This window comes from Lepus europaeus, chromosome X (assembly GCF_033115175.1).
Source record: "Lepus europaeus isolate LE1 chromosome X, mLepTim1.pri, whole genome shotgun sequence".
Taxonomy (NCBI): domain Eukaryota; kingdom Metazoa; phylum Chordata; class Mammalia; order Lagomorpha; family Leporidae; genus Lepus; species Lepus europaeus.
In genome coordinates this window covers 19,280,688-19,307,440 of record NC_084850.1, presented here as the reverse complement: position 1 = coordinate 19,307,440, position 26,753 = coordinate 19,280,688, and the positions used below count along the sequence as shown (strand labels likewise).

Genomic DNA, 26,753 nt, shown 5'->3' with positions numbered 1-26,753 from the left:
AGGAAGAACACTTCTGAGGCTGCCTGCTCCTCATTGTGAAATGACTGTATTCACTGTATTTAAAGGAAATCTATTGTATCTACCTGCAGTCTCCATCATTTCTAGAGTGACTTTGTGATTATCTTGTTATTTATTTTTTGAATAATAAAGATCCTTTAACATAATTGTTGTTCTTTAGTACATAAGCCCTTGGTCATGTTGGAGGAAGAGGAAGCACTTGGAGGTAATGTTGCCAATGTTTGTAATGTTTTCATAAACTTGCTTCTCTTCTCAAGCTTGTTATACCCCAAAATATCTTGGCAATAGCACACTCTCTGGAAGTCTGTGATAATATTTGGTGGATGACATGGGAACCTGTTAAGTGAAAAAGCAATCTGGGTGTATATTCCCAGCTTGCTCTGAAAAAGGTGCAGGAGATTGAAAAGATATTATTTTTATTGATTAATCACAATTAAGTGAGGCTGAAGACAGGAGGGCCATAGATAAGAAACAGTAGCATATCTTTTTAATAGATGTCTAGGTGGTTCCACCTTAAGCAAGAAGAAATGGAGTGGGGCCAACCTGAGAGGAACTATTGGCCTCACAGTCTTCCACTGAAGCCAAGGGAGTCATTTCTTGACACTCCCAGTAGAGGGATTGCTCATGTAAAAACCAGAGTGTGTCTCAGAGGGGAGAGATTTTACCAGCACAGGAGACTATTTGCAGGTCATGACTCATCCCCACTCCCATACAGTAGTTGAGTGCCTAATTGCTAGTATTGCCATTCTTAACCCAATTTGCCTATGTGAGGCAACAGGAGTGGGATTGGGCAACAGGCATCACTACATTTATAGAGTTCCATAGAAGGGAATGCATGTCTACTTGGACAAATGTTTTTATAATATTTATATGCCTATGCCCTCTTTGGATATAAATATTGCCCCTGCATTTTACCCTGTCTTCTTTGGGAGTCGTTGTCTTCCAGACTAATCTACCTCTAGCAATCAAGTTGCTACCAAGATCTGTTTTCAGAAGTAATTCTATTGATACAAAAACATTCTGCATTTTCTTCGCTATCTCCTCTGCTGTATGGTTTCTACTGCTGTCTAAATGCTTCCCCCCACCTTCATTCCAGCCCAGACCTTTCTCTTAGCTTTCGGCTTCACATGGCCAAATGCCCTCAGCTTTTCAGGTTGCTTCCTCATGAGGTCACCTTGATGTTTCTAAGGGCTCCAGGTCCCATGCTTCACCTTCTTCTCTTCCTGTCCTGTATGTTCACCCCATGGATTGTCTCCCCTGGGTTCATGGTTTTTATTAGTACTTTAGCCCTCATTTTTCCCCTATAATTTTCCTGCATTTACATATGGGGCACCCAGAGTTTCAAATCCAACACAAGAAAATGGAACTCTTGGTCTTGCCCCCCACACACGGGGATCAACTCTCAGTGTTGCACATTCTAGTGAATGGCATCCTTCTCTGCCCTGTTTCTCACTGTCCTCAGTCTCTGTGACCAATCCTATCAGCCTATACCCATCAACCCTATTTCTTGACTATTTTAAAATTTTTTTTCTCTACTGCTACTCTCCTAGCCACAACTATCACCGTCTCTCTTCTAGAACACTATAATACCTTCTAGACACCCGTCTTGCTCCATTCCATCTATTCTCTGTGCACAGACAGAATGAATTCTTAAGTATAATTCATTACTTAATTTAATCACCCCATGCTTCTCATTGATGTTAGAATAAAGACCACAATAATTAACTTATTTCATCTCCTGTCAATACATCTCTTTGTTTTTTCCCTTTTTATAACATCTATTCCCTTCTGCCACTGCATCCTGCACTTACTATGGTTGAGATTTTCCCTGGTATGCTGTGAGCTTCGTGAGACCCAAGAACTTATTTCAATATTATCGCAATAATAACTTCAGTGTTTACCACAGAATCTGGCACATAGTTGGCTCTTTGTTTCATGAAGGAATAAATGAAAGAAGAAATGAAACTGCTTTTATCTCAATAGTCTATGAGGGGGCCCGTTCTGTGGTGTAGCAGGTAAAGCTGCTGTCTGAAGTGCTGGCATCCCAAATGGGTGGCGGTTCGAGTCCTGGCTACTCTACTTCCTGTCCTGCTCTCTGCTATGGCTTGGGAAAGCAGTAGAAGATGGCCAGAGTCCTTGGGACCCTGCACCTGTGTGGGAGACCTCGAGGAAGCTCCTGGCTCCTGGCTTTGGATCTGCACAGCTCCATCCATTGCGGTCATGTGGGGAGTGAATCAGCGAATGGAAGACCTCTCTCTCTCTCTCTCTTTCTCTCTGCCTCTTCTTCTTTCTCTGTGTAACTCTGAATTTCAAATAAATAAAGAAATGTTTAAAAATAGTCTATAAAATATCTCTGTGTTTTACAAAAATTTTCGATACTGCGGAGACTTTCAAGATGTCAAAAATATCTAGATGGTAAAATGCACTCATGGCACAGAGAATAAGAATTATAGTTAAAAATAGATAATATACTTCCTTTTGCAAAAATAGTAAGTGACATTTGCTCCAAACTTCATTTACCTTTTAAAAAATGTTTACTTATTTTCATCTACTTGAAAGGCTGAGTGATACACACACAGAGAAAGTGGGGAGCCAGGAGAGAGAGTGATCAATCTGTTGCTTCACTCCCAAGAGGCTTACAATAGCCAGGACTGGGCCAAGCTAAAGCCAGGAGCCCAGAACTCCATCTGGGTTTTTCACATGGGTGGCAGGGGTTCAAGCAATTGAGCATCTTCTACCTCCCAGAGTGCATTAACAGGAAGCTGGATTAGAAGGGGAATATTTGGACTTGAAACAGAACTGTGATAGCGGATGTGGGTGTTTCAAGTAGCAACTTAATCTGGTGTGCCACAATGCCCACCCACCACTTGAACATTTTTCAGTTATTTTAATAAAAGATAAACACTTGAGTTCATCTCTGATCTTCCTGCAATATTCTAATAATAAATTATCCAATTTCATTTCATTTCTATAAATATGTCACTGCTACATCCCCTCTAAGGGTAGGGGGGGAAGAAATTTGTGAAATATCTAACAATTTTTATTTCTAAATAAAGAGAAAATGAGCAAAAGGTAAATGACTCTGTCTCTGTTACTTGATAGAAAGCAAATGACTACAAAGTATCAATGGTGTGCTCTAACAAGCTGTTAGCATGGGGCACCCCACTCAAAGGGAAACAATAGGTAGACACTTGGACTTCAGGGGGGAATATGTTTTGTGTTATATTCAAACATTTCCATGGGGCCTGAAACCACTATGTTGGGAGCTGTGCTGCCTTAGGCCTGTAAGGTAGCCTAAAGTACTTTGAGATACGGAAACACGAAACTAAGCATGATTTTTATGTTATTTTCCTCTATAAAGCAAATCACCATTTAAGCAAAACTAAACCAGGAATATGCATTGTAGTGTAGTAGTTCATTCTAGAGTCAAACAGGATAGTCTTCATCTAGGCTTCACTGTTACCAACTTTGAAATTATAGGCAACCCATTCCGTCTCCTCAGGTCCTCAGTGTCCTGATCTGTAAAGTAAGAATGATAATGCCTACTTTGCAAGATTTGTGAAGTTTCAATGAGATTGTTCCAGAAGGCCCCAGCAGAATCTGCTTTCTTGGTCACTAAAGTGGATCTCCACCCCCAGCACACCAGTCTGCTCCCAGTAGTGCAACTGGACAGGATGGAACTCAAAAATGGTTGAGACCAAGGAGAATGTCTGGCAGCCCAGGTATACATGAAAGGCCTTGACCACACAGTAAATGAAAGATCACTCCCAATGTGAAGCAACATGAAACTAAAGAAAAGTGAGGTGAAATTGTGGAATAACACATGCATAATATTACAATAGATGTGTGTATAACAAAGATTCTTTGTTACTGTTTCATTATCAGAGACATTTAAGTACTGGGGTTTGAGGTTACCAAAATTTTGAGTAGGCTTGAGTACTTCTATGTTTATGAATATTTCCATTATTTGAAAAGGAGAGAGGGAGAGAGGAAGAGTGGAAGAGAGAGAGAGAATCTTCAATCTGCTAGTTCAGTCTCCAAATGTCTGCAACAGCTGCGGTTAGACCAGGTCAAAACCAAGGAGTTACATCCAGTCTCCTACATGGGTGGCAGTGACCTAACAACTTGCGCCATCACCTACTGCCTCCCAGGGTATACATTAACAGGAAACTGGAATAGGAACTGGAGCTTGGAGCTAAACCCAAATACTCTGATATGAGATGCAGACATTCCAAGCAGCATCTTAACTGCTGTGCCAAATGCCTGCACCAGGAAGAAATCTCTAAAAGATTGTGATCACTGATTCTCAATCTAGAAGATAACAGTACACAAACCCTATCATTTCTATAGCACACTCTTCGAAGTAACCATAATAAGCAATTCAGTGATTGTTGGGGGAAAGCAGATAAACTAGTTTTTTTCTCATTCCCAATTCCTGAAGCTCTACTGAGCTATCTGTAAATCATTTTATTCCTGCAATCCCATATAAAGTCCAATTAGCCTTTAGTCCCATCTCTCTATACTTCTCTCACTGTAAGCTTCTTTGGAGTCTAATATGCAACTTTTAGCACGTCTTTGATTTGATTTCACATTTCTTTTACTAGAAAGTTAAAGAGTTTTTTTTCATCTGTCCACCCCCTCATTCAACACTCACTGAGGCTATAAGTTCTGTGCTGTGTATTTGAAGTATACAGAGAAGAATACAATCCAGTTCCTGCCCTCAAATAGCTTACAGTCTTCTGAAAAACCGAAGTGCAAGTATTTGAAGCCTAGTGTAAATGCTGCATTAGAGTATGAATTGGTATGACAGGGAACACAAGTGGATAGGAAATGTATCAGACAAAGGAAGAGATGAAAAGTGCCAAAATTAGGCCATGGTTATGAGAATGGAGAAAGGGAATTCATGGATTATTATAGAGTTAAAAAATAATAAGACTTGGGGCTGGCATTTTGGTGTAGCATGTAAAGCCACTGCCTGCAGCTCCAGCATCCCATATGGGAACCAGTTCCAATCTTGGCTGCACCACTTCAGCTCCCTGCTAATGTGCCTGGGAAAGCAGTGAAGGATGGACCAACTCCTTGGGCTCCTGCACCACGTGAGAGACTTGGATGAAGCATTTCCTGGCTATGGCCTGGCCAAGTCCTGGCCATTGCAGCCATTTGAGGAGTGAACCAGCAGATGGAATTTCTCTCTCTTTTTCCCTCTCTCCCTCTCTGTAACTACCTTTCACATAACTAAAATAAATGTTTAAAAAATAGTAACATTTGATGACTAGATTTATTAAAACACTAATGTAAAAATTTACAAAGGATTGGGGCTGGTACTGTGGCTCAGCGGGTTAAAGCCCTGGCCTGAAGCGCCAGCATCCCATATGGGCGTCGATTCTAGTCCTGGCTGCTCCTCTTCTGCTTCCTCTCTGCTATGCCCTGGGATAGAAGTAGAAGATGGCTCAAGTCCTTGGGCCCCTGCACCTGCATGGGAGGCCCGGAGGAAGCTCCTAGCTCCTGGCTTTGGATCGGCGCAGCTCTGGCTGTTGCGGCCATCTGGGGAGTGAACCAGCGGATGGAAGATCTCTCTCTGTCTCTACCTCTCTCTGTAACTCTATCTTTCAAATAAATAAAATGAATCTTTTAAAAAAATTACAAAGGATTGAGGATGAGGATATAATGAAGCATTACGTCCATATTCTGGCTGATAAAACTAAGCAGTCAGGGGTAGTATTCACTGCAATGGAAAAAAATTGAAGGAGAATATTTAGGAATAGAGATTAGGAGTCCAGTTTTCAACACGCTGAATTTGAGATGCTGTAAGACACACAAGCTAAGATGTCTAGAAGGTAGCAGTGTCCACAGGTTCAGAGCTCAGAAGAAAGATCAGAAAGGAAAAGGATTCATTTGCATTTTGATTAATAAGGTCATAGGACTAGGCAAGTCTATATAGAAAGGAGCTGTAGGATGTAAGAGAAGGGGAAAAGAGTATCAAGGATCAGTCATGTTCAAGGGAAATGCAAAGGACTCAGGTCCAGCAGAGGAGAGCAAGCAGTGGTCAGAAAGGTTGAGTGAATACCAGAAAAGTGAGGTTCAAGAAAAACAAGGAAGAAAAGATTTACCAAGAAAGCCAAGGGCCAATGCCATGGCACAGTGGGTTAGACCACTGTCTGTAGCGCTGGCATCCCAAATGGGCACCGGTTCAAGTTCTGGCTGCTCCACTTCAGATCCAGCTCCCTGCTAATGGCCTGGGAAAGCAGCAGCAGATGGCCCAAGTACTTGGGCCCCTGCACCCACATAGGAGACCTAGAAGAAATTTCTGGCTCCTGGCTTTGGCCTGGCCGAGTCCCGGCCAACACAGCCATTTGGAGAGTGAACAAGAGGATGAAAGATATTTCTCTTGCCCTCTGTCTCTTCCTCTTTCCCTGTAACTCTGCCTTTGAAATAAAATAAATCTTTTAAAAAAAAGAAGGCCACACAGAAATACTGAAGAGAGGTCAAGATGAGTAATGAAAAGAATTCTTTGGGTTTGTCAATCAACAGCTCGTTGATGACTTTACAAGGATAAATGGCTGAAATAGATGTCATACTTCACAGGTGCGAAGTGCAGAGGAGGAACTGTGGTAGAGAAAGCATGAATTTGACAAGCAGAAAGACCAGGATTTCAAATCCATACTCCACCACAAACAAGGGGACTTCAAGAAGTTCATATATGGCCAGAGCCGCGGCTCAATAGGCTAAACCTCCACCTGCAGCGCTGGCACACTGGGTTCTAGTCCCGGTCGGGGTGCCGGATTCTGTCCCGGTTGCTCCTCTTCCATTCCAGCTCTCTGCTGTGGCCCAGGAGTGCAGTGGAGGATGGTCCAAGTCCTTGGGCCCTGCACCCACAAGGGAGACCAGGAGAAACACCTTGCTCCTGGCTATGGATCAGCGCGGTGCGCCGGCTGCCGTGCGCCAGCTGCAGCGGCCATTGCAGGGGGTGAACCAATGGCAAAGGAAGACCTTTCTCTCTGTCTCTCTCTCTCTCACTGTCCACTCTGCCTGTCAAAAAAAAAGAAGTTCATGTAAAACGCAGATTGTGAAAAAACTATGTATTGGTTTCAAAAGTTTTTAAGCCAAAATAAACATGTCTTTTAATTCAACTTTACCTCAAACTTTTTTTTTAATTTTTTGACAGGCAGAGTGGACAGTGAGAGAGAGACAGAGAGAAAGGTCTTCCTTTTGCCGTTGGTTCACCCTCCAATGGCCGCCGCGGTAGGCGTGCTGCGGCCGGCGCACCGCGCTGATCCGATGGCAGGAGCCAGGTGCTTATCCTGGTCTCCCATGCGGGTGCAGGGCCCAAGGACTTGGGCCATCCTCCACTGCACACCCTGGCCACAGCAGAGAGCTGGCCTGGAAGAGGGGCAACCGGGACAGGATCGGTGCCCCGATCGGGACTAGAACCCGGTGTGCCAGCGCCGCAAGGCGGAGGATTAGCCTAGTGAGCCACGGCGCCGGCCTTACCTCAAACTTTTTAAAGCAATCTTGTGCTAGCAGGTTACTCAACATTGCTGGACCTCTTTAATGAGTAAGATGAAGATAATAATATTGAAGCCCACATTGGATTGTTGTGAGGCTTCCATGAGTTGAACCACATAAGCTAGTTAGTGCAGTGCCCAGCATGTGTATGTGTGCACATGCAATGTCATATCTATGGGTCCACATCAGGAAACATTAACCATGAAGGCATCTCAAGCATAAATGTAATGAGATGGAGCTAGAGAGGTGGATAACAGTCAGTGGGCAAGGCCATATCACTGCAGTTGTGATCTAAATGTTAGAAAGCTGTTGCAGCTACTACAACCACAACTGCTGCCACTACTGCCTCTCATCTACAGAACTTGAGGAACACACTAGAATGAATAGTGCAGAACCTACAAACATGTCTTTGGAACTGCTTGCCAGCCTCCAAGCCCCAACAAGGGAGCCTTGACCTAAATTAAGCCTTCCAAACCTGGCTGGCAAAACTGAGAATATGTCTATCAGAACCTGCATCATGTGCAGAAACCTAGCTGCAAGACAGTCCTAGAAATTTACTTTTTAGCCCCATGTTTTCAGGGAAAAACAGAAAAAGGATATAAATGAGGTTAAGCAATTATTTTCATCCTGACTTCTGACATCAAAATTCTCACTGTATCCAATAAGACTAAAGATCAAGGGATAACATTGAACAAGAAAATAGATGTAAAATAATACATGTATTTATAGAAATAATACTTGCCACTCACATATTCACTGCAGCACTATTTCAAACAATCACAATATGAGATCAACCTATGTATTCATCAACAAATGAATAAAGAAAATGTGATACAGATAGATATCTATATCTACATTTAGATATATAGAACAGAATACTAGTCAACCTTTGGAAAGAAGGAAATCTTATCATTTGTGACAACATGGAAGAACCTAGAGGACATTATACTGAGTGAAGTAAGCCAGGAACAGAAAGACAAACACTGCATAATCTCACTTTATGTGACATCTAAAAAGTTAAATTCCTGGAGTCTGGCAAGATGGCGGAATAGGAAGGGAGCACACTGATAATCCGGGAAGAGACAGTTTAATAAAAGTAGAGATACTGCAGGTTCAAGGAAGAGTTGGGGAAGAAACAGCAGAGGAAACTCTTCCAGAACTAGTGATTCACAGTGGACCTGTGTGGAGGGTGTGGGCGCCCACGGCTCGGGAACCCAGCTGTGGAATCTACGCATCAGCACTGGAACGGGAGGTGAGCCGAAACCTCAGTAGCCTGAGACACCGGCGGGAAAAGATCACAGGAAGTTTAAAGCATATCTTAGAAAATATCTTTGGGAAAATGGCAAGGCAAAGTTACTACTTATCAATAGTCACATTGAACGCTAATGGCCTCAACTCTCCAGTTAAAAGACAGAGGTTGGCTGACTGGATTAAGGAACAAACCCCATCCATTTTCTGCTTACAAGAAACACATCTTTCCAACAAAGACACATGCAGACTGAAATTGAAAGGCTGGAAAAAGATATTCCATGCCAACAGAAATGAAAAGAGCAGGCATAGCCATCTTAATATCAGACAAAATAAACTTTAACACAAAAACTGCTAAGAGAGAAAAAGAGGGGCACTATATAATCATTAAGGGATCAATTCAACAGGAAGATATAACGATTATCAATGTATATGCACCTAATTACAGGGCACCGGTTTATTTAAAAGATATGTTAAGGGACTAAAAGGAAGACTTAGACTCCAATACACTATCAGAAATAGACAGATCAAAAGGACAGAAGATCAATAAGGAAACAGTAGGTTTAAATGACACTATAGCCCAAATGGATCTAACAGATATCTACAGAACTTTTCATCCTACACTTAAAGCATTTACATTCTTCTCAGCAGTACATGAAACCTACTCTAGGACTGACCACATACTAGGCCATAAGGCAAGTCTCTGCAAATTCAAAAGAATTAGAATCATACGATGCAGCTTCTCAGACCATCGAGAAACGAAGTTGGAAATTAGCAACTGAGGAATCCCTAGAGCATATGCAAACACATGCAGACTGAACAACATGCTCCTGAATGAACACTGGGTCATAGAAGAAATCAAAAAAGAAATCAAAAACCTTCTGGAAGTAAATGAGGTTAACAGCACAACATACCAAAATTTATGGGATACAGCAAAAGCAGTGTTAACAGGAAAGTTTATAGCAATAGGTGCTTACATCAAGAAATTGGAAAGGCACCAAATAAATGACCTTTCAACACATCTCAAGGATCTAGAAAAACTGCAGCAAACCAGACCCAAATCTAGTAGGAGAAGAGAAATAATTAAAATCAGAGAAGAAATCAACAGGATTGAATTAAAAAAAATTACAAAAAATCAGCCAAATGAAGAGCTGTTTTTTTTTTGAAAAAATAAAGCAAATTGACACCCCATTGGCCCAATACCTAAAAAAAGAAGTGAAAAGACCCAAATTCCTAAAGTCAGAGATGAAAAAGGAAACATAACAACAGACACCACAGAAATAAAAAGAATCATCAGAAATTACTACAAGGACTTGTATGCCAGCAAACAGGAAAATCTATCAGAAATGGACAGATTCCTGGACACATTAAACCTACCTAAATAGAACCAGGAACACATAGAAAACCAAACAGACCCATAACTGAGACAGAAATTGAAACAGTAATAAAGGCCCTCCCAACAGAGAAAAGCCCAGGACCAGATGGATTCACTGCTGAACTCTACCAGACATTTAAAGAACTAACTCCAATTTTCCTCAAACTATTCAGAACAATTGAAAAAGAGGGAATCCTCTCAAATTCTTTCTATGAAGCCACCATCACCTTAATTCCTAAGCCGGAAAAAGATGCAGCATTGAAAGAGAATTACAGACCAATATCCTTGATGAACATAGACACAAAAATCCTCCATAAAATTCTGGCAATAGAATACAACAACACATCAGAAAGATCATCCACCCAGACCAAGTGGGATTTATCCCTGGTATGCAGGGATGGTTCAACATTCGCAAAACAATCAACGTAATACACTACATTAACAGACTGCAGAAGAAAAACCATATGATTCTCTCAATAGATACAGAGAAAGCATTTGATAAAATACAACACCCTTTCATGATGAAAACTCTAAGCAAGCTGGGTATGGAAGGAACATTCCTCAATACAATCAAAGCAATTTATGAAAAACCCACGGCCAACATCCTATTAAATGGGGAAAAGTTGGAAGCATTTCCGCTGAGATCTGGTACCAGACAGGGATGCCCACTCTTACCACTGCTATTCAATATACTTCTGGAAGTTTTGGCCAGAGCTATTAGGCAAGAAAAAGAAATTAAAGGGATACAAATCGGGAAGGAAGAACTCAAACTATCCCTCTTTGCAGATGATATGATTCTTTATTTAGGGGATCCAAAGAACTCTACTAAGAGACTGCTAGAACTCATCAAAGAGTTTGGCAAAGTAGCAGGATATAAAAGCAATGCACAAAAATCAACAGCCTTTGTATACACAGGCAATGCCACAGCTGAGGAAGAACTTCTAAGATCAATCCCACTCACAATAACCAAAAAAACAATCAAATACCTTGGAATAAACTTAACCAAGGACGTTAAAGATCTCTATGATGAAAATTACAAAACCTTAAAGAAAGAAATAGAAGAGAATACCAAAAAATGGAAAAATCTTCCATGCTCATGGGTTGGAAGAATCAACATCATCAAAATGTCCATTCTCCCAAAAGCAATTTATACATTCAATGCAATACCAATCAAGATACCGAAGACATTCTTCTCAGATCTGGAAAAAATGATGCTGAAATTCATATGGAGACACAGAAGACCTCGAATAGCTAAAGAAATCTTGTACAACAAAAACAAAGCAGGAGGCATCACAATACCAGATTTCAGGACACACTACAGAGAAGTTGTTATCAAAACAGCATGGTACTGGTACAGAAACAGATGGATAGACCAATGGAACAGAATAAAAACACTAGAAATCAACCCAAACATCTATAGCCAACTTATATTTGATCAAGGTTATAAAACCAATTCCTGGAGTAAGGACAGTCTAGTCAATAAATGGTTCTGGGAAAATTGGATTTCCATGTGCAGAAGCATGAAGCAAGACTCCTACCTTACACCTTACACAAAAATCCACTCAGCATGGATTAAAGACCTAAATCTAAGACCCGACACCATCAAATCATTAGAGAACACTGGAGAAACCCTGCAAGATATAGGTACCAGCAAAGACTTCTTGGAAAAGACCCCAGAAGCACAGGCAGTCAAAGCCAAAATTAACTATTGGGATTGAATCAAATTAAGAAGTTTCTGTACTGCAAAAGAAACAGTCAGGAAAGTGAGGAGGCAACCGACAGAATAGAAAAAAATATTTGCAAATATTGCAACAGATAAAGGGTTGATATCCAGAATCTATGAAGAAATCAAGAAACTCCTTTTTTATTATTATTTTTAATTAAACTTTTATTTAATGAATATAAATTTCCAAAGTATAGCTTTTGGGTTACAATGGCTTCCCCCTCCCAAAACTTCCCTCCCACCCACAACCCTCCCCTTTCCCGCTCCCTCTCCCCTTCCAATCACATCATGATTCATTTTCAATTCTCTTTATATACAGAAGATCAGTTTAGTATATATTAGGTAACGATTTCAACAGTTTGCCCCCATATAGCAACACAAAGTGAAAAAAAATACTGTTGGAGTACTAGTTATAGCATTAAACAACATCAAAACAAATAACCCACTTAAGAGATGGGCCAAGGACCTCAATAGACATTTTTCAAAAGAGCAAATCCAAATGGCCAACAGACAATGAAAAAATGTTCAGGATCACTATCAATCAGGGAAATGTAAATCAAAACCACAATGAGGTTTCACCTCACCCTGGTTAGAATGGCTCACATTCAGAAATCTACCAACAATAGATGCTGGTGAGGATGTGGGGTAAAAGGGACACTAACCCACTGTTGGTGGGAATGCAAACTGGTTAAGCCACGATGGAAGTCAGTCTGGAGATTCCTCAGAAACCTGAATATAACCCTACCATTCAACCCAGCCATCCCAATCCTTGGAATTTACCCAAAGGAAATTAATTTGGCAAACAAAAAAGCCGTCTGCACCCCAATGTTTATTGCAGCTCAAATCACAATAGCTAAGACCTGGAACCAACCCAAATACCCATCAACAGTAGACTGGATAAAGAAATTATGGGATATGTACTCTACAGAATACTATACAGCAGTCAAAAACAATGAAATCCAGTCATTTGCAACAAAATGGATGAATCTGGAAAACATCATGCTGAGTGAAATAAGCCAGTCCCAAAGGGACAAATATTGTATGTTCTCCCTGATCACTGACAACTAACTGAGCAGCAAAAAGGAAACTTGTTGAAGTGAAATGGACACTATGAGAAACAGTGACTTGATCAGCCTTGTTCCGACTGTTGATGTACAATTTAATGCTTTATCCCTTTTAGTATTTTTTGTTCTACTTAATACTATTGGTTGAACTCTGTAATTAACACACAATTATTCTTAGGTGTTTAAATTTAACTGAAAAGTGCTATCTGTTAAATATAAGCGTGGGAATAAGAGAGGGAGGAGATGTACAATTTGGGACATGCTCAATCGGAATTGCCCCAAATGTGGAGTTAGAAATGTGCCAGGGGATTCCAATACAACCCCATCAAGGTGGCATGTACCAATGCCATCTCACTAGTCCAAGTGATCAATTTCAGTTCACAACTGATCACACTGATAGGTCTAAGAGTCAAAGGGATCCCACAAACAAGACTAGTGTCTGCTAATACTAACTGATAGAATCAAAAAGGGAGAGAACGATCCAACATGGGAAGCTGGATACACAGCAGAATCATAGAATGGCAGATGTCCTAGACAGCACTCTGGCCTCAGAATCAGCCCTTAAGGCATTCGGATCTGGCTGAAGAGCCCATGAGAGTATTTTAGGCATGGAAAGCCAAGACACTCTGGCAAAAAAAAGGACCTAAATGAAAGATCTCTGCGAGTGAGAATCCAGTAGAAAGAACGAGCCATCAAAGAAGGAGGTATCTTTGTCTGAAGGGAGGAGAGAACTTCCACTTTGACTATGACCTTGTCTAAATAAGATCGGAGTTGGCAAACTCAAAAGGCTTCCATAGCCTTGGGAACTCATGACAAGAGCCTAGGGAGGTTGCTGACGCCATAAACAAGTGTGTCAATTTGTTAAGTCAACAACAGGAGTCACTGTGCACTCACTCCTCATGTAGGATCTCTGTCCTTCATGTGTTGTTCAACGTGAATTAATGCTATAACTAGTACTGAAACAGTATTTTACACTTTATGTTCTGTGTGGGTGCAAACTGATGAAATCTTTACTTAATATATACTAAATTGATCTTCTGTATATAAAGAGAATTGAAAATGAATCTTGATATGAATGGAATGGGAGAGGGAGCAGGAGATGGGAGGGTTGCGGGTGGGAGGGAAGTGATGGGGGGAAAAGCCATTGTAACCTATAAACTGTACTTTGGAAATTTATATTTACTAAATAAAAGTTTAAAGAAAGTTAAATTCCTAGAGATAGAGTAGAATGGTGGTTATCAGGAGTTGTGTAGGGTGGGAGTAGGTGAGGAAAGGAAATACTTTGGTCAAATGTGTACAAAGTTTCAGTTTGACTGGAGGAATAAGTTTTGATGGTCTACTGCATAGTACAATGACCACAGTTAATAGGACTATATTATACACATCAAATAGCTGAGAAGATCTTTAAGTTCTCATCACAAATGGATATGATAATTCGCCTGATTTGTTCATTTTATAATGCATACATGCATTGAAATATCACATTGTATCCAACAAATATATAAATTAACATTAGTCAATGAAAAATAAAAATGTTTAGAAATAAACAAAGGACATATTTTAAAAAGCACTGTTTATTCTTTTTTATTGAAAATGTCCATTTTAAAAGTCTTTAAAATAATAACAAGTTAGAAAATGTTGAGCTTGTGTAAGAAGGGGACATGACAGAAATGAACTGAAAGGCCTCTAAGGGCAGCAATTTAATTACAGAGTAACAGAAACCCATTTATAGAGTATTGTAAACAACACAACTATGGAGACACTGCTCTCAGGTTAACATGGCTTCATTTCCTTTATATTATTATTTAGTGTGTAAGCACGGACACCACTGTGCACAAGCTTCATTACCCAGAGTACCAAAGCCCTCTCATCAGAAGGGTCAAGTCCCAAAAACATGCATATGTACACATCACTCTAAAATAAAGACCTTTCAATATTTTAAGCAATCAACTAAAGTATCTTGTAATTACAAAAATGTTTCCTACAGATATAGTTTGCACAATTATTGCAAGGCATTGACTAACCACAGACAGGGAAAATGCAAACACTTGTGTTGTTTTTGTTGTTTTTAATTTTTAGGTGAAGGATGTCAGACCCAAACTTCTGTGCTTAAAACCAGAACAATAGTCATTCCTAGAAATCTTCTGCCTAAGGCTTCCAAAGCTGGCTATGTGTGGTGGGCTGATGCTGGAGTGCAGGAATAGTCCACTTCCTATGGGTGGTGCAATGTCTGCTATGCAGCAGGCGGACCACAGCCCTGTACCATGTAGCTTTGAGATCTTGAGACTTCAGTACCAGAAAGAAAAAAGCTGCTCTGCAAGCTGAGGGTTTCAAGCTTCAAGTTTAGTTTCTAAACATTTGCAAAACCCACATTACAGACACCCATCAGTATATCTGGGAGAAAACTTTCATCAGCCGATTGGCCTTCACCTCTGTTTCCAGTGTCACTCAGCCCAATGTGCCCTGCCTTTAGGGGAGGAGGGGTAGGTATACTACTCTGTCCTAGAGCTTTGGGCAGACTTTCAATTTTGCTGAATTTGGATATGCACTGTTCTGTTCATTCTTTCAATGAGCAACTTGAATAAACCAGTTCCAAATAATCAGCTTTGTTAGTAGCCACCACATGGCTGCTACAGAGGCCCTTTCATTCTGGATATACAAACTGAACCAACAGCACATTTCTGTAAATAATACAAATAATGCTGAAAGTCCTATTTAAACAGGTGGATGAATATTACAACTTCTTAAAGCATATATGAGAGAGCAATAGAGTGAATGAAAGCTGTAGGAAGAGCACAATATCTTCCTAATGCAGATTGCTTTGAAGGGTGAAAGGTCATAGTTTGAATATGCAATGTAGATAAGGTAACTGCTCACAGTCTAACTACATTTTCAAAAATGGAAACAAAGCGCATACATACAAGTTTACATACCACTTGGTACAGTTGGCCAAAAGCACTGGGGAAATAGGAAACTTACACACTGGGCAGAAGACTAGGTGGCAACTTATCATGCGCTGGGAGGAGATGGGCAACTCTGCTGCTGAAGCGGAGGATTGTCCAATGCAATTTGCTGATGGACTGGGTGTCAGCATGAATGACCAGAGTGCCTGCCTCATTCAGTTAAACTGTGCACCAGTGCACTAGGAATTAAGGTACTGCTGTTTTCTTAGTCTTACAGACAACAAAGAGTAGTAATTTTTAAAATGGTGTGATTGATTGGGGGGTGGTGCATGAAAGTCTAGGGAAGGGCAGTTGGCTCACTGGGCAATTGTTAGTCTTTTACCCTACTCTAGTCATGGCTCAGGAAGCTCTGCCTTTAGCATGTTAGATACTGAGAGGCTGGCAAGTACAGGAAAGCACTGGTTTGGGGGAAGGTTGGGTTAACATTGAATAAGCCATGGCCAGCTGCTTCACTGCAGCAGCCAGCCCAATAAGCATGGCTCAAGGGCATTGCTGTTGTAGAGGCACTGTGAACTGAAGGCCATCTGAGGACCACTTAAGTCATTTGCCTGCATTGGCTTTCCTTTCTTCATTAAACGGAAAAGATTAGGGCCACTCCTACCTTCACCTTCTGTTTTTTTCCCTGTTGGGATAGTAACCAACCAGTAACCAAACATCAAAGAACGAGACAGAGACAGAGAGAAAAAGGAGGGAGGGAGGGAGGGAGGGAAAGAGAGAGAGAGACAGAGAGAGAGAGAGAGAGAGAGAGAGAAACTAGAAATACTCAAATTCAAACTAAAAGCCAAAGAAGTGAGCAAGCAAACTGAGTCAAATTCTTTGACCAGACATTTCAAGATGCCCTGAAAGCACACTCCTCCCAGTTGCTCAGTGATGCTTATGGAAGAATTGAGGTCTTGCTACCGGACTCAGCTCGCATGCATTCATCAGTTTGCTTCAACAGCCTCCGAACCAGCTTTTCTAGGTCCCTTCTTGACTTCAGTTCTTCTTCCAGACATTGTTTCATTCTTTTATTCTCCTACAATGGCAAAATACTTGTTGATTACCAGAGTGGGTCCTTCCCAAAGCTGCTGCTCATCTTCTTGGCAGCCTTTGCCTCTGACTATACTTTCCTTCCTCAAACTCTCCTCCCTCTGCTTCTAAGAAGCTCTTGATTCTCCTACCTGTCTGACTGGACTTTCACCCTCTTCTCTGAAATAAAAGTATTCTCTAAAGCTATTTTTACTTTTTGTCTCTTCCCTTTCAAACTGTCTATTAAGGGGCCTCCCAAATATCTCTGTTGCTAACTTCATCTCCTAGGCACCGGGTACACAATCCCAAATGCCAGCCTAATATTTCCACCTGGATAAGTTACAAGAATGTCAACTCATTAAGTCCTAAAATGAATATAATATTTCCCTTGCCACCCCAAAATTCTCCCTCTCCTGTGGCTCCTGATCTCTGTGAGGGGCATCATAACACCAATCTTAATACCAAAAGAATAAGTTGCACTTTAATCCCTGGTTCTCTCTTAATATCAACATCATGTCTTCATATTCCATAGGTTTGAATTCCACAGGGTACCTTCCTATCTTTGTATTCATTTTCCTCCTCCACTACCTCACTGGCTTGCTTCAGTTCCCTGAGTTTTGTAGGAACCTCCTAAGTGGTCTTCCCCGGTCTCTCCCCGTCCCAGCCCTCCTCACCCTGTGACCAGCTACAGTCAGTCCTCACACAGAAAGCAGAGTGTGTATCACAGATCATTCATTGGACCACATCTGCAGAGGAGCCCACAAACCATGCTTTGGATTCTCTTTATAGTTACATACTCACAAGTGATTCGGCTTTTCTTAAGAAAATTATGTCAGAGAACAAACAAGGTGTAACTACTTGTGAAACCCTATTGCAAGCTGCTACACAGGAATATAAGCAAGCTGTAGAAACTGAAACCCAAGGCCCCATGGCAAAGTCAACAAGTACACCCTAATGACACCAGGAAAGCAAAAATCCCCCTCACCACCTTGCCCCCAGGATCTTTCCTGACAACATCTATCTGTGTAGGACAAGGAAGAGGCAGTAAGAGGATGACACTTTTATTTATTACCTGCTTCAGTTCTTTGACTTCATCCTTCAAGGCATAAACAGTATCGACAAGGCTCCTAGAATGTAAAGATGAAATTCAGGAATGAATGGCTGGCGCTGAAGTATTGTTAAATAACACTTAGCAACAAAAGCAGCTCTATATGAATGCAAATCCTGAAAAACAGAGCACTTTCTTGCTGAGCAGGAATGGTACTGCTTTCAGGGGCTCTCACATCCCGTATTTTGGTGGCAGAACCATCAGCACCACACACGTCCATTCCAAGCCCATGTCATTTTCTCTTTATACTTCCCTGCTCCTTTGCTACTCACTTCGCAGCTTGCATGAGTGAAAAATTATACAAGAGCCCAGTACCAGGTTTTGCTTTTTCCATATCTATTAAGGTATAATTTGACCAGTAAGAAAATGTAGGCTGGCGCCGTGGCTCAACAGGCTAATCCTCCGCCTTGCGGTGCCAGCACACCGGGTTCTAGTCCCGGTCGGGGCACCGATCCTGTCCCGGTTGCCCCTCTTCCAGGCCAGCTCTCTGCTGTGGCCAGGGAGTGCAGTGGAGGATGGCCCAAGTCCTTGGGCCCTGCACCCCATGGGAGACCAGGATAAGCACCTGGCTCCTGCCATCGGAACAGCGCGGTGCGCTGGCCGCAGCGCGCTACCGCGGCAGCCATTAGAGGGTGAACCAACGGCAAAGGAAGACCTTTCTCTCTGTCCCTCTCTCTCTCACTGTCCACTCTGCCTATCAAAAATAAAAAAAAATAAAAAAAAAGAAAATGTATAGGGGTGGGTATTTGTCCTGGAAGTTTTAGACATGGTTAATATGTCTGTATCTCACATTGTAGCACCTGGGTTTGAGTCCTGGCTCTGGCTCCTGACTCCAGCTTCCTGCTAATAAGCACCCTGAGAGGCAGCACATAATGGCTCTAGTTGTTGGGTCTCTGCTACCCATGTAGGAGACCTGGATTGGGTTCCTGGCTCCCAGCTTAAGTCCTGCCCCAGCTCTAGCCATTGTAAGCATTTAGGGAGTGAACCAGTGGACAGAAGACATATTTCCTCTCCATCTCCCTCTTGTCTAATACATAATTTTAAAGCTACGTATTTCAAGGTGTGCAACATGATCATTATACACAAACACACTACGAAATGGTTACCACTATTAAGGTAACTAATATATTCATTACCTCAAAGAGTTCCCATTTTTTTGTATGTAGTGGGAACACTAAAGATTGCATTCTTAGCAAATTTCAAGCATATTTTTATTATTAGCTATAGCCATCATGCTCTACATTAGGTATCCTGAAATTATTCATGCTGCATAACTGAAACTGTATATCCTCTGATCAGCGCCTCCCTGTATGTCCCAACCTGCCTGATCCTGGCAACCACAACTCCACTCTCTGCTTCTATGAGTTCAAGTTTTTTTTTTTAATTCTCATCATAAGGTTTTAATTTATCTAGCTTTGATACAGGAATGAGCATCACCAAACACATGATAAGAAACATTGTCAGGCTATTCTATATTATCTATATTATATACTACAAAAAGAAAACAGATGAAGCATCCTGGCTGGGTTGTAGAACAATCTCTTTTTTTTCCGGCTGACTCTCTTCCTGGGCAAGGATTTCAGAGATTTAGGTTCCAGCTCCAATCCTGTCACTTACTAGTCCTCTAGCCTTGGAAACTCAGTTCCCATCTCATCCTCTCTTGGTCTTAGTAAATTGGAGATAATAAGACATTTCTGGGAAATCTCAAAAGGTTATGAAGACTCATAGAGCTGCAATAATCACCATCATCAGTATAATGATAAAAGGTAGCATTTCATTTGACCACACAGCAATCCTGAAAATATTACTATCATCCCACATTTTACAGATGAAGAAACTGAGGCATAGAGGTGAAGGAGCATGCCGCAGGCCACACAGCTACTGAGTTGAAGCAATGAGAGTTGAGCCAGAACTTTGTCTTGAGCCCAAGTTCTTTACCATTTTGTTGTGTCACTTCTTACACCAGATGTAAAGATATATTGACAATACCAAGCCCTTTGAAATGTGCTGTCCTATGCAAATTTAGGTCTGACTGCAGAAATGACTCAAGTTGAAGCAAATGAATTATTCAGCCACTTTGCATCTATTTTACGAGTCATGGGGTATTTAAGCTGGTTTCCCCCTTTTAGCCCACACTCACTATTGTGCAAAGGGAGGCCAGAGACATCATTTTCCTGCCCCTCAGTTTCTTCATTTGTACAAATGGTGAGAGGAATGCTTGTCTTGCTGGATTGCTGTAAGATTGTCAGTGAGGTCAAGTATGTAAAAGTCCAGCACCTCACTCAAAAAAAAAAAAAAAACCATGAGAAGCGGTTCTGGACAGGGAAATGAGTGTGCTGTACCCTTCCCAGAAACCTCCTAAACCTACCAGAGCACCAATATGTTTGCATGTCCTGAAGCAGCTGACTGCATGGGGGAATGGCTGCAGGGACAGCCACCATGTGGAGCTGTTCCCCAGGGCTCTTGGTTCTCTGCCCCTCCTCCCTCTTCCCTTTGTAAGGGAGGCATCTCTCCCAAGGCTCACCACTCCACCACACGTTCAGCAAAGAGGGTCACTTTGCTACACCACTCTACTGGATCGTTTGTGCAGCCTGCAGACACAGTGAGAAAGGTTTAGCCTGCTCTACTCACTTTTCTTCTGTGATGGTCTGGCCATTGCTCCTGGTTTCTTCAATGATGAGTTTCTCTTCCTCAGGCAGTAGGACTTGAGGAACAGAATCTTTGCGAGCACCTACAAACCAGGGTTGCAGGATGAAGGAGGGGAAGAGTTACTACTGAATGGGATTTCTAGCTCTGCATTCATTTCGAACATAATTATGGAAGGGCATTTGTTCACAGGACATAGCTACCTGGCACCCAGAGGGCAATCATCTTACGCTTGGCTAACTAAATCTTCCTGACATGAGCAATTATAAATACCCAAATATATTGATTCAATCTTCATAGTGGCAGGGGGTGGGGCAGGCATTTTAAACTCACAGAAATCACATGAAAGGGCCAGAATAATGCCCATCCTCAACACGACCGCTATACCTTCCTATATTGTCTCCCCAAAGCAGGGAGCTAACCAGTGACTGCTGTGTCCTTGTACATCTCCAGGGTATGACACAAGCATTCCAGGCTATGGTGTTAAGCGACTGTACTAAAAGTCAGTTGGAGAGCAGCCCTGTGCTGGGACATGCATGTTTGAAGAGCTTTGGGAGCCTCATTAATGCTCACTCATTCTCTTCAGAGTCCTACAGGGGAAGACAAAGTTATTTAAACTCGTTTGATCAAAAGTAGGATGGGATTGGGAGATTATCACATCAGCAGCCAAATTGCAGGTGTCCCGACTGCTCTCTGCTCAAACTGTATCCAAGCTCTGGGACAGAAGAGATGACAGGACAGACACAGGGACCAATGAAACAGCTTTCCTGCACCTACAGCCTCCTCCTCACTCTGGATTCTCCCTCTCAGAGCTCAAGTGTTTTTCTTTGTTTCTCCCTCAAACACCGATCTCCTTTCAGTCCAAGTTCTCTCAGAGCTGTGCATACTCACTACCTTTACTTGATCACCTCCTCTTACCTGAGGTGAGATGTGTCTCTACCTCCCCCAGGGTCCACACTGTGGGGGGTTCATAGAGGAACAGCAGACTGACTGAAGGGCCAATTAAAGACAGTAAGTGTCAAGTTCTAAGGAAACAAGACTTCTGGCTCTAGAGAGGAGACAAATGTTGGCAGATCACCGTGATTCTAAAAGGTCTGCTGTGTGCTAAGCACCATGTTAGACACTTTCCATGTGTAAAAAAAGGAGGCTAGGGAGGAGGAACAAAAAGGTGACTCTTCAGGCTAGAGCTCCTGCCTGTGTCTCTGAGTAGACGCATCGGGTCCGTCCAAGTGAAAAGGTGCACTTTCCTATTTCACATGATAAAAACTTCTCCCAGTTTCTTCCCTGGCTCCTCAAAACTTGTTATTGGAGACTTGGGCAAGCCCAGAGCCACAACCAGGTTTTATCCATGAAGTAGAAAAGTGTGCCAGCCCCCACTTCATGGTCAAATGCATTGCCTTTCTCATGGGACACTTTCTTCGTGACAGCCTTAGAGACGTGCTGCTTCGAAGGAATACATTCAAAGGCAGCCCAACTAAAAAATCCCCTCCCAAATGCCAGTGGTTAGGGGTTGTCCAAAATGGAACATTTATTTTCTACATGGATGTGAAAAATGCACAAAAAGGATCCTAAATGACCATAATAATGGAAGACAAAAGACATAATCTCTGTGACCTGGCTTTTCAAAAGCACATGGATGAATCAGAATACATTATCTTGCTTTCAGTTGGTAACCTAAAAAAACACTCTGAGAAATACTCTTGCCTAAAAGCTCCCTGAAAAATTGCATCCATTTTTGCACAGTCCCTGCTAAGCAGCTACTTTCCAGCTTTTCAGTGCGACATTGAAACTTAAATTTGGTGAAACATTGTTCACTTAAATATGCAGCTGATCAAAGATAGTCTTTTGACTTCCTTTCCAAATCTGCCTATAAGAAGAGATTAGCATCAGTTCACAGACACAGGAACTCTCTGGGCTCTTTAATTCCTAACTAGTCTTGGTGAAGGTATCTGTGCACTTCAAAGAAGACTGATTTTTTTAAAAAAAATTCATTTCTATCACCTCCAGCTTTTTTAGTCTTGCATCTCTCTCTCTCTCTCTCTCTCTCTCTCTCTGGGTAAAAAGAAACAGTGAGTAAACAAACCGCTTAGAAGCTAAAACCACCTTATCTGAAAGATGCAGTCCTGCACTGTTCCTCTGCACCAAGTCACCTGCCTTCCACACCCTGCAACCCATTCGCTTTGCTTTTCTAAGAGGCAGTGAGCAATACAGAAGAAACTTCACACATTAAGTAAAGCAGTTTGGGGGGAACCTACTTGAGCCGTGGCCTGGTTGAAAACTGGCACTGGTGCAGTAGGCTTCAATCACTTTTAGAATCTGAGCATCCTCTTCCAGAGCGGCTGTACCTGTCAGAGTTAATCAATAATCACTTTTCAAAGATACATGTGCCACTGGATCCTCAAAATGATGCAGTGGACACGACAATGAGGGACTGCCCTCTCTGACCAGTTAATGTTTCTAGAAGGAGGGAGGATGAGCTGTCCCATCCACATGATGGAGAAGAGTGACAGAAACCCTGTGAAACTCTGGGATCAGCCTCAGTTTGTTTAGCACCTAGGCGGGCTTGCTCCAGAAGTCCAGTGTTCTAAATTGGGGGATCATATCAGGCATCTCTTGGAGGCCAAAAACACAGCACTGAGCTGATAGCTGGCTTCAGTTCTCATCCAACACACCACAGCCTTGCTTTCCTTTAAATCTCAGAGTCATCTTCTCCAGGGAGCTTTTCCTTATTAACCCCACTCATTTTCCAGCCAGCAAGTGTAGTCTCTGATTTGCTCTCCATCATCCTTACTCCTCCCAAACTTGTTCTTGAACTGGCTGGATGATAGCACCCTGGGAAAATGTTGCTGTGCACACCCAGTGTGGAGTACAGGATAGGGCATGCAGAAACTGGAGTAGTGAAAGAGTTAATCAAATTCTGTTTCTGCCATCTCTTTGTAAAACATTACTTACTCCTTCACCTGTGTCCCAAAGTTCTTTGACCATGGACTTGTAGCCAAATACAAGGGGACCCCAAAAGTTTGTGGGGAAAAATGGAATGAAAAGATAAGTTTATGTTGGTACCAAAATTTTTTGTAAGCATGTGTATGATAGTGTGCATTTTCCAGGAACTTTTGGGAGTACCTGCATATGTACAGATCAAATTGCCTTAGTGAGTTTGCAGTTTGTCTCGAAATTGAGTCATGTTGCCAAATGTTAGTAGGCCAGTTCTTGGACTCCAAAAAGGACTCAGCCTTCAGGTCTTGCTAGTCAATATCTGTACAGGGAAATATCTCAGGCATCAAAAATTAAGAGCAAATAAATGATATCCACAGCATCCCTGCCCATGTATTGGCCTAAACCAGCTGGGGAAAATCTTGAATATGAAAATGAGACAGATGATGTCTGACTAAGATGATATGACATGCAGTAGGAGGCAGCTTACAAAAAATCTTAGAGGTCACAAAACCTTGGCCTGTATTTTTCTAATGTAATAGATGATGTCAAGAACAAATTGATCTAATCATCTACTTTGAAAACATTCTCATGTTATGAGAACTTTCTCTAGAATAGGCTATATGCTAGGACATAAAGCAAATCTCAGCAAACTCAAAAAATCGAAATCATATCACACATCTTCTCTGACCACAATGTAATGAAGCTGGAAATCAGCAATTCAAGAATCTCTAGATCACATGCAAACACATGGAAAATGAACAACACAGTCCTGAATGAACAGTGGGTCATAGAAGAAATCAAAAGAGAAATGAAGAAATTTCCAGAAACAAATGAAGACAGTGCATCATAGCAAAACTTATGGGGTACAACAAAAGCGGTGTTAAGAGGAAAGTCTATAGCAATCGGTGCCTACATGAAGAAATTGGAAAGCTACCAAATAAATGAGCTATCAATGTATCTCAAGGACCTAGAAAAACAGTAACAAACCAAACCCAAAATTAGTAGGAGGAAATAATTAAAATTAGAGAAATAATCAAAATTGAAACCAAAAAACAATACAAAGAAATCAGTGAAATGAAGAGCTGATTTTTTGAAAAAATAAACAAAATTGATATACATTTGATGCAACTAACCAAAAAAAGAGGGAGAGGGCCCAAATCAATAAAATCAGAGATGAAAAAGGAAATGTAACAACAGACACCACAGAAATATAAAGAATCATCAAGAATTACTACAAAGAGCTGTATGCCAACAAGTTGGGAAACGCAGAAGAAATGGATAGATTCCCGGAAACAGATAACCTACCTAAATTGAGTCATGAAGACACAGAAAACCTAAACACACCCATAACCAAGATGTAAATTTAATCAGTAATAATGATCCTTCCAACCAAGAAAAGCCCAAGACCAGATGGCTTCACTGCTGAATTCCACAAGACATTTAAAGAAGAACTAATTCCAATTCTTCTCAAGCTATTCAAGACAATTGAAAGGGAGGGAATCTTCCCAAACTCCTGCTATGAAGCCTGCATCACCTTAATTCTTAAGCTAGAAAAAGACACAACAGAGAGAACTATTGACAAATCTCTCTGATGAACATAGATGCAAAAATCCTCAAAAAATATTAGCTAATCAAATCAATAACATCAAAAATATCATTCACCCAAACCAGCTATGATTTATTCCTGGTTTGCAGGGATGGTTCAACATTCACAAATCAAGAAATGTGGTATATCACATTAACAAATTGAAGAACAGAAACAATATGATTATCTCAATATTTGATCAAATACAAACATACTTTCAGGAACAAAACCTTAAATTCATTATAAAAGGAACATTCCTCAACACAATCAAGGCAGTCTATGACAAACTCACAGCTAGCATCTTATTGAATGGGGAAAAGCTAGAAACATTCCCACTAAGATCCAGAACCAAACAAGGATGTTCACTCTCACCACTGTTATTTAATATAGTCCTGGAACTTTTAGCCAGAGCCATTAAGCAAGAAAAAGAAATCAACAGGATATAAATTGCAAAGAAGGTAATCAAAGAAGGTAATCCCTATTTGCAGATGACATGATTCTATGTATAGAGGATCCAAAAGACTCCACTGAGAGACTATTAGAACTCATAAAAGAGTTTGGTAAAGTCGTTGGATAAAAAATCAGCATGAAAAAATCAATAGCTTTTGTATACACAGACAATGCCATGGCTGAGAAACATCTTCTAACATCAATCTCATTCACAATAGCCACAAAAAAATTAAATACCTTGGAATAAATTTAACCAAGGATGTCAAAGATCTCTATGACAAAAAATTATAAAACACTAAAGAAAGAAATAGAATAAGAAATTAAAAATGGAAAAATCCTCCCTGTTCATGGATTGGAAGAATCAACATCATCAAAACATCCTTACTACCAAAAGCAATTTACAGATTCAGTGCATTCCTAGTCAAAATACCAATGGCATTCTTTGCAGAGATAGGAAAAAAATGATGCTAAAATTCATATGGAAACATAAGAGACCCTGAATAAATAAAGCAATCTTATACAACAAAAACAAAGTAAGAGGGATCACAATACTAAAGGGCAGTTATAATCAAAGCAGTCTGGTATCGGCACAAAAACAGACTTGTAGAACAATCAACAGAATAGAAATGCCAGAAATCAATCTATGCATCTACAACCAACTTATCTTTGACAAAGTAGTTAAAATCTATCCCTGGAGCAAGGACACTCTCTTTAACAAACAGTACTGGATCTCCATGTGCAGAAGTATAAAACCAGATCACTACCTTACACCTTATACAAAAATCCACTCAAAGTGGATCAAAGACCTAAATCTATGACCCGATACCATCAGATTACTAGAGAATACTTGGAAATTCTACAAGACATTGGCATAAACAAAGGCTTATTGGAAAAGACCCCAGAAGCATAGGCAACCAAAGCCAAAATTGACAAATGGAATTAGATCAAGCTGAGAAGCTTCTACATTGCAAAAGAAATAATCAGAAAAGTGAAGAGGCAACCAACGGAATGGGAGAAAATATCTGCAAACTACGCAACTGATAAATGGTTAAAATCCAGAATCTATAAAGAGCTCAAGAAATTCAACGACAACAAGACAATCCAGTTAAGAAATGGCAAAGG

At 41.1% G+C, this 26,753-nt stretch overlaps 1 protein-coding gene across 3 annotated transcripts in view; it reads right to left on the bottom strand.

The window, feature by feature from the left end:
- Positions 1–16,604: 16,604 nt before the first annotated feature.
- ARHGEF6 (Rac/Cdc42 guanine nucleotide exchange factor 6) overlaps positions 16,605–26,753 on the bottom strand; it is a 108,482-nt gene continuing 98,333 nt past the window's right edge. For all 3 annotated transcript variants that reach the window (XM_062184536.1, XM_062184537.1, XM_062184535.1), the window contains 4 exons: positions 22,915–23,004; positions 20,645–20,744; positions 17,978–18,032; positions 16,605–16,912 (listed from right to left, as the gene is read on the bottom strand). In XM_062184536.1, the coding sequence (XP_062040520.1) occupies positions 16,772–16,912; positions 17,978–18,032; positions 20,645–20,744; positions 22,915–23,004 (386 nt within the window). In that variant the 3' untranslated portion in view covers positions 16,605–16,771. The remainder of the gene's footprint in view (positions 16,913–17,977; positions 18,033–20,644; positions 20,745–22,914; positions 23,005–26,753) is intronic.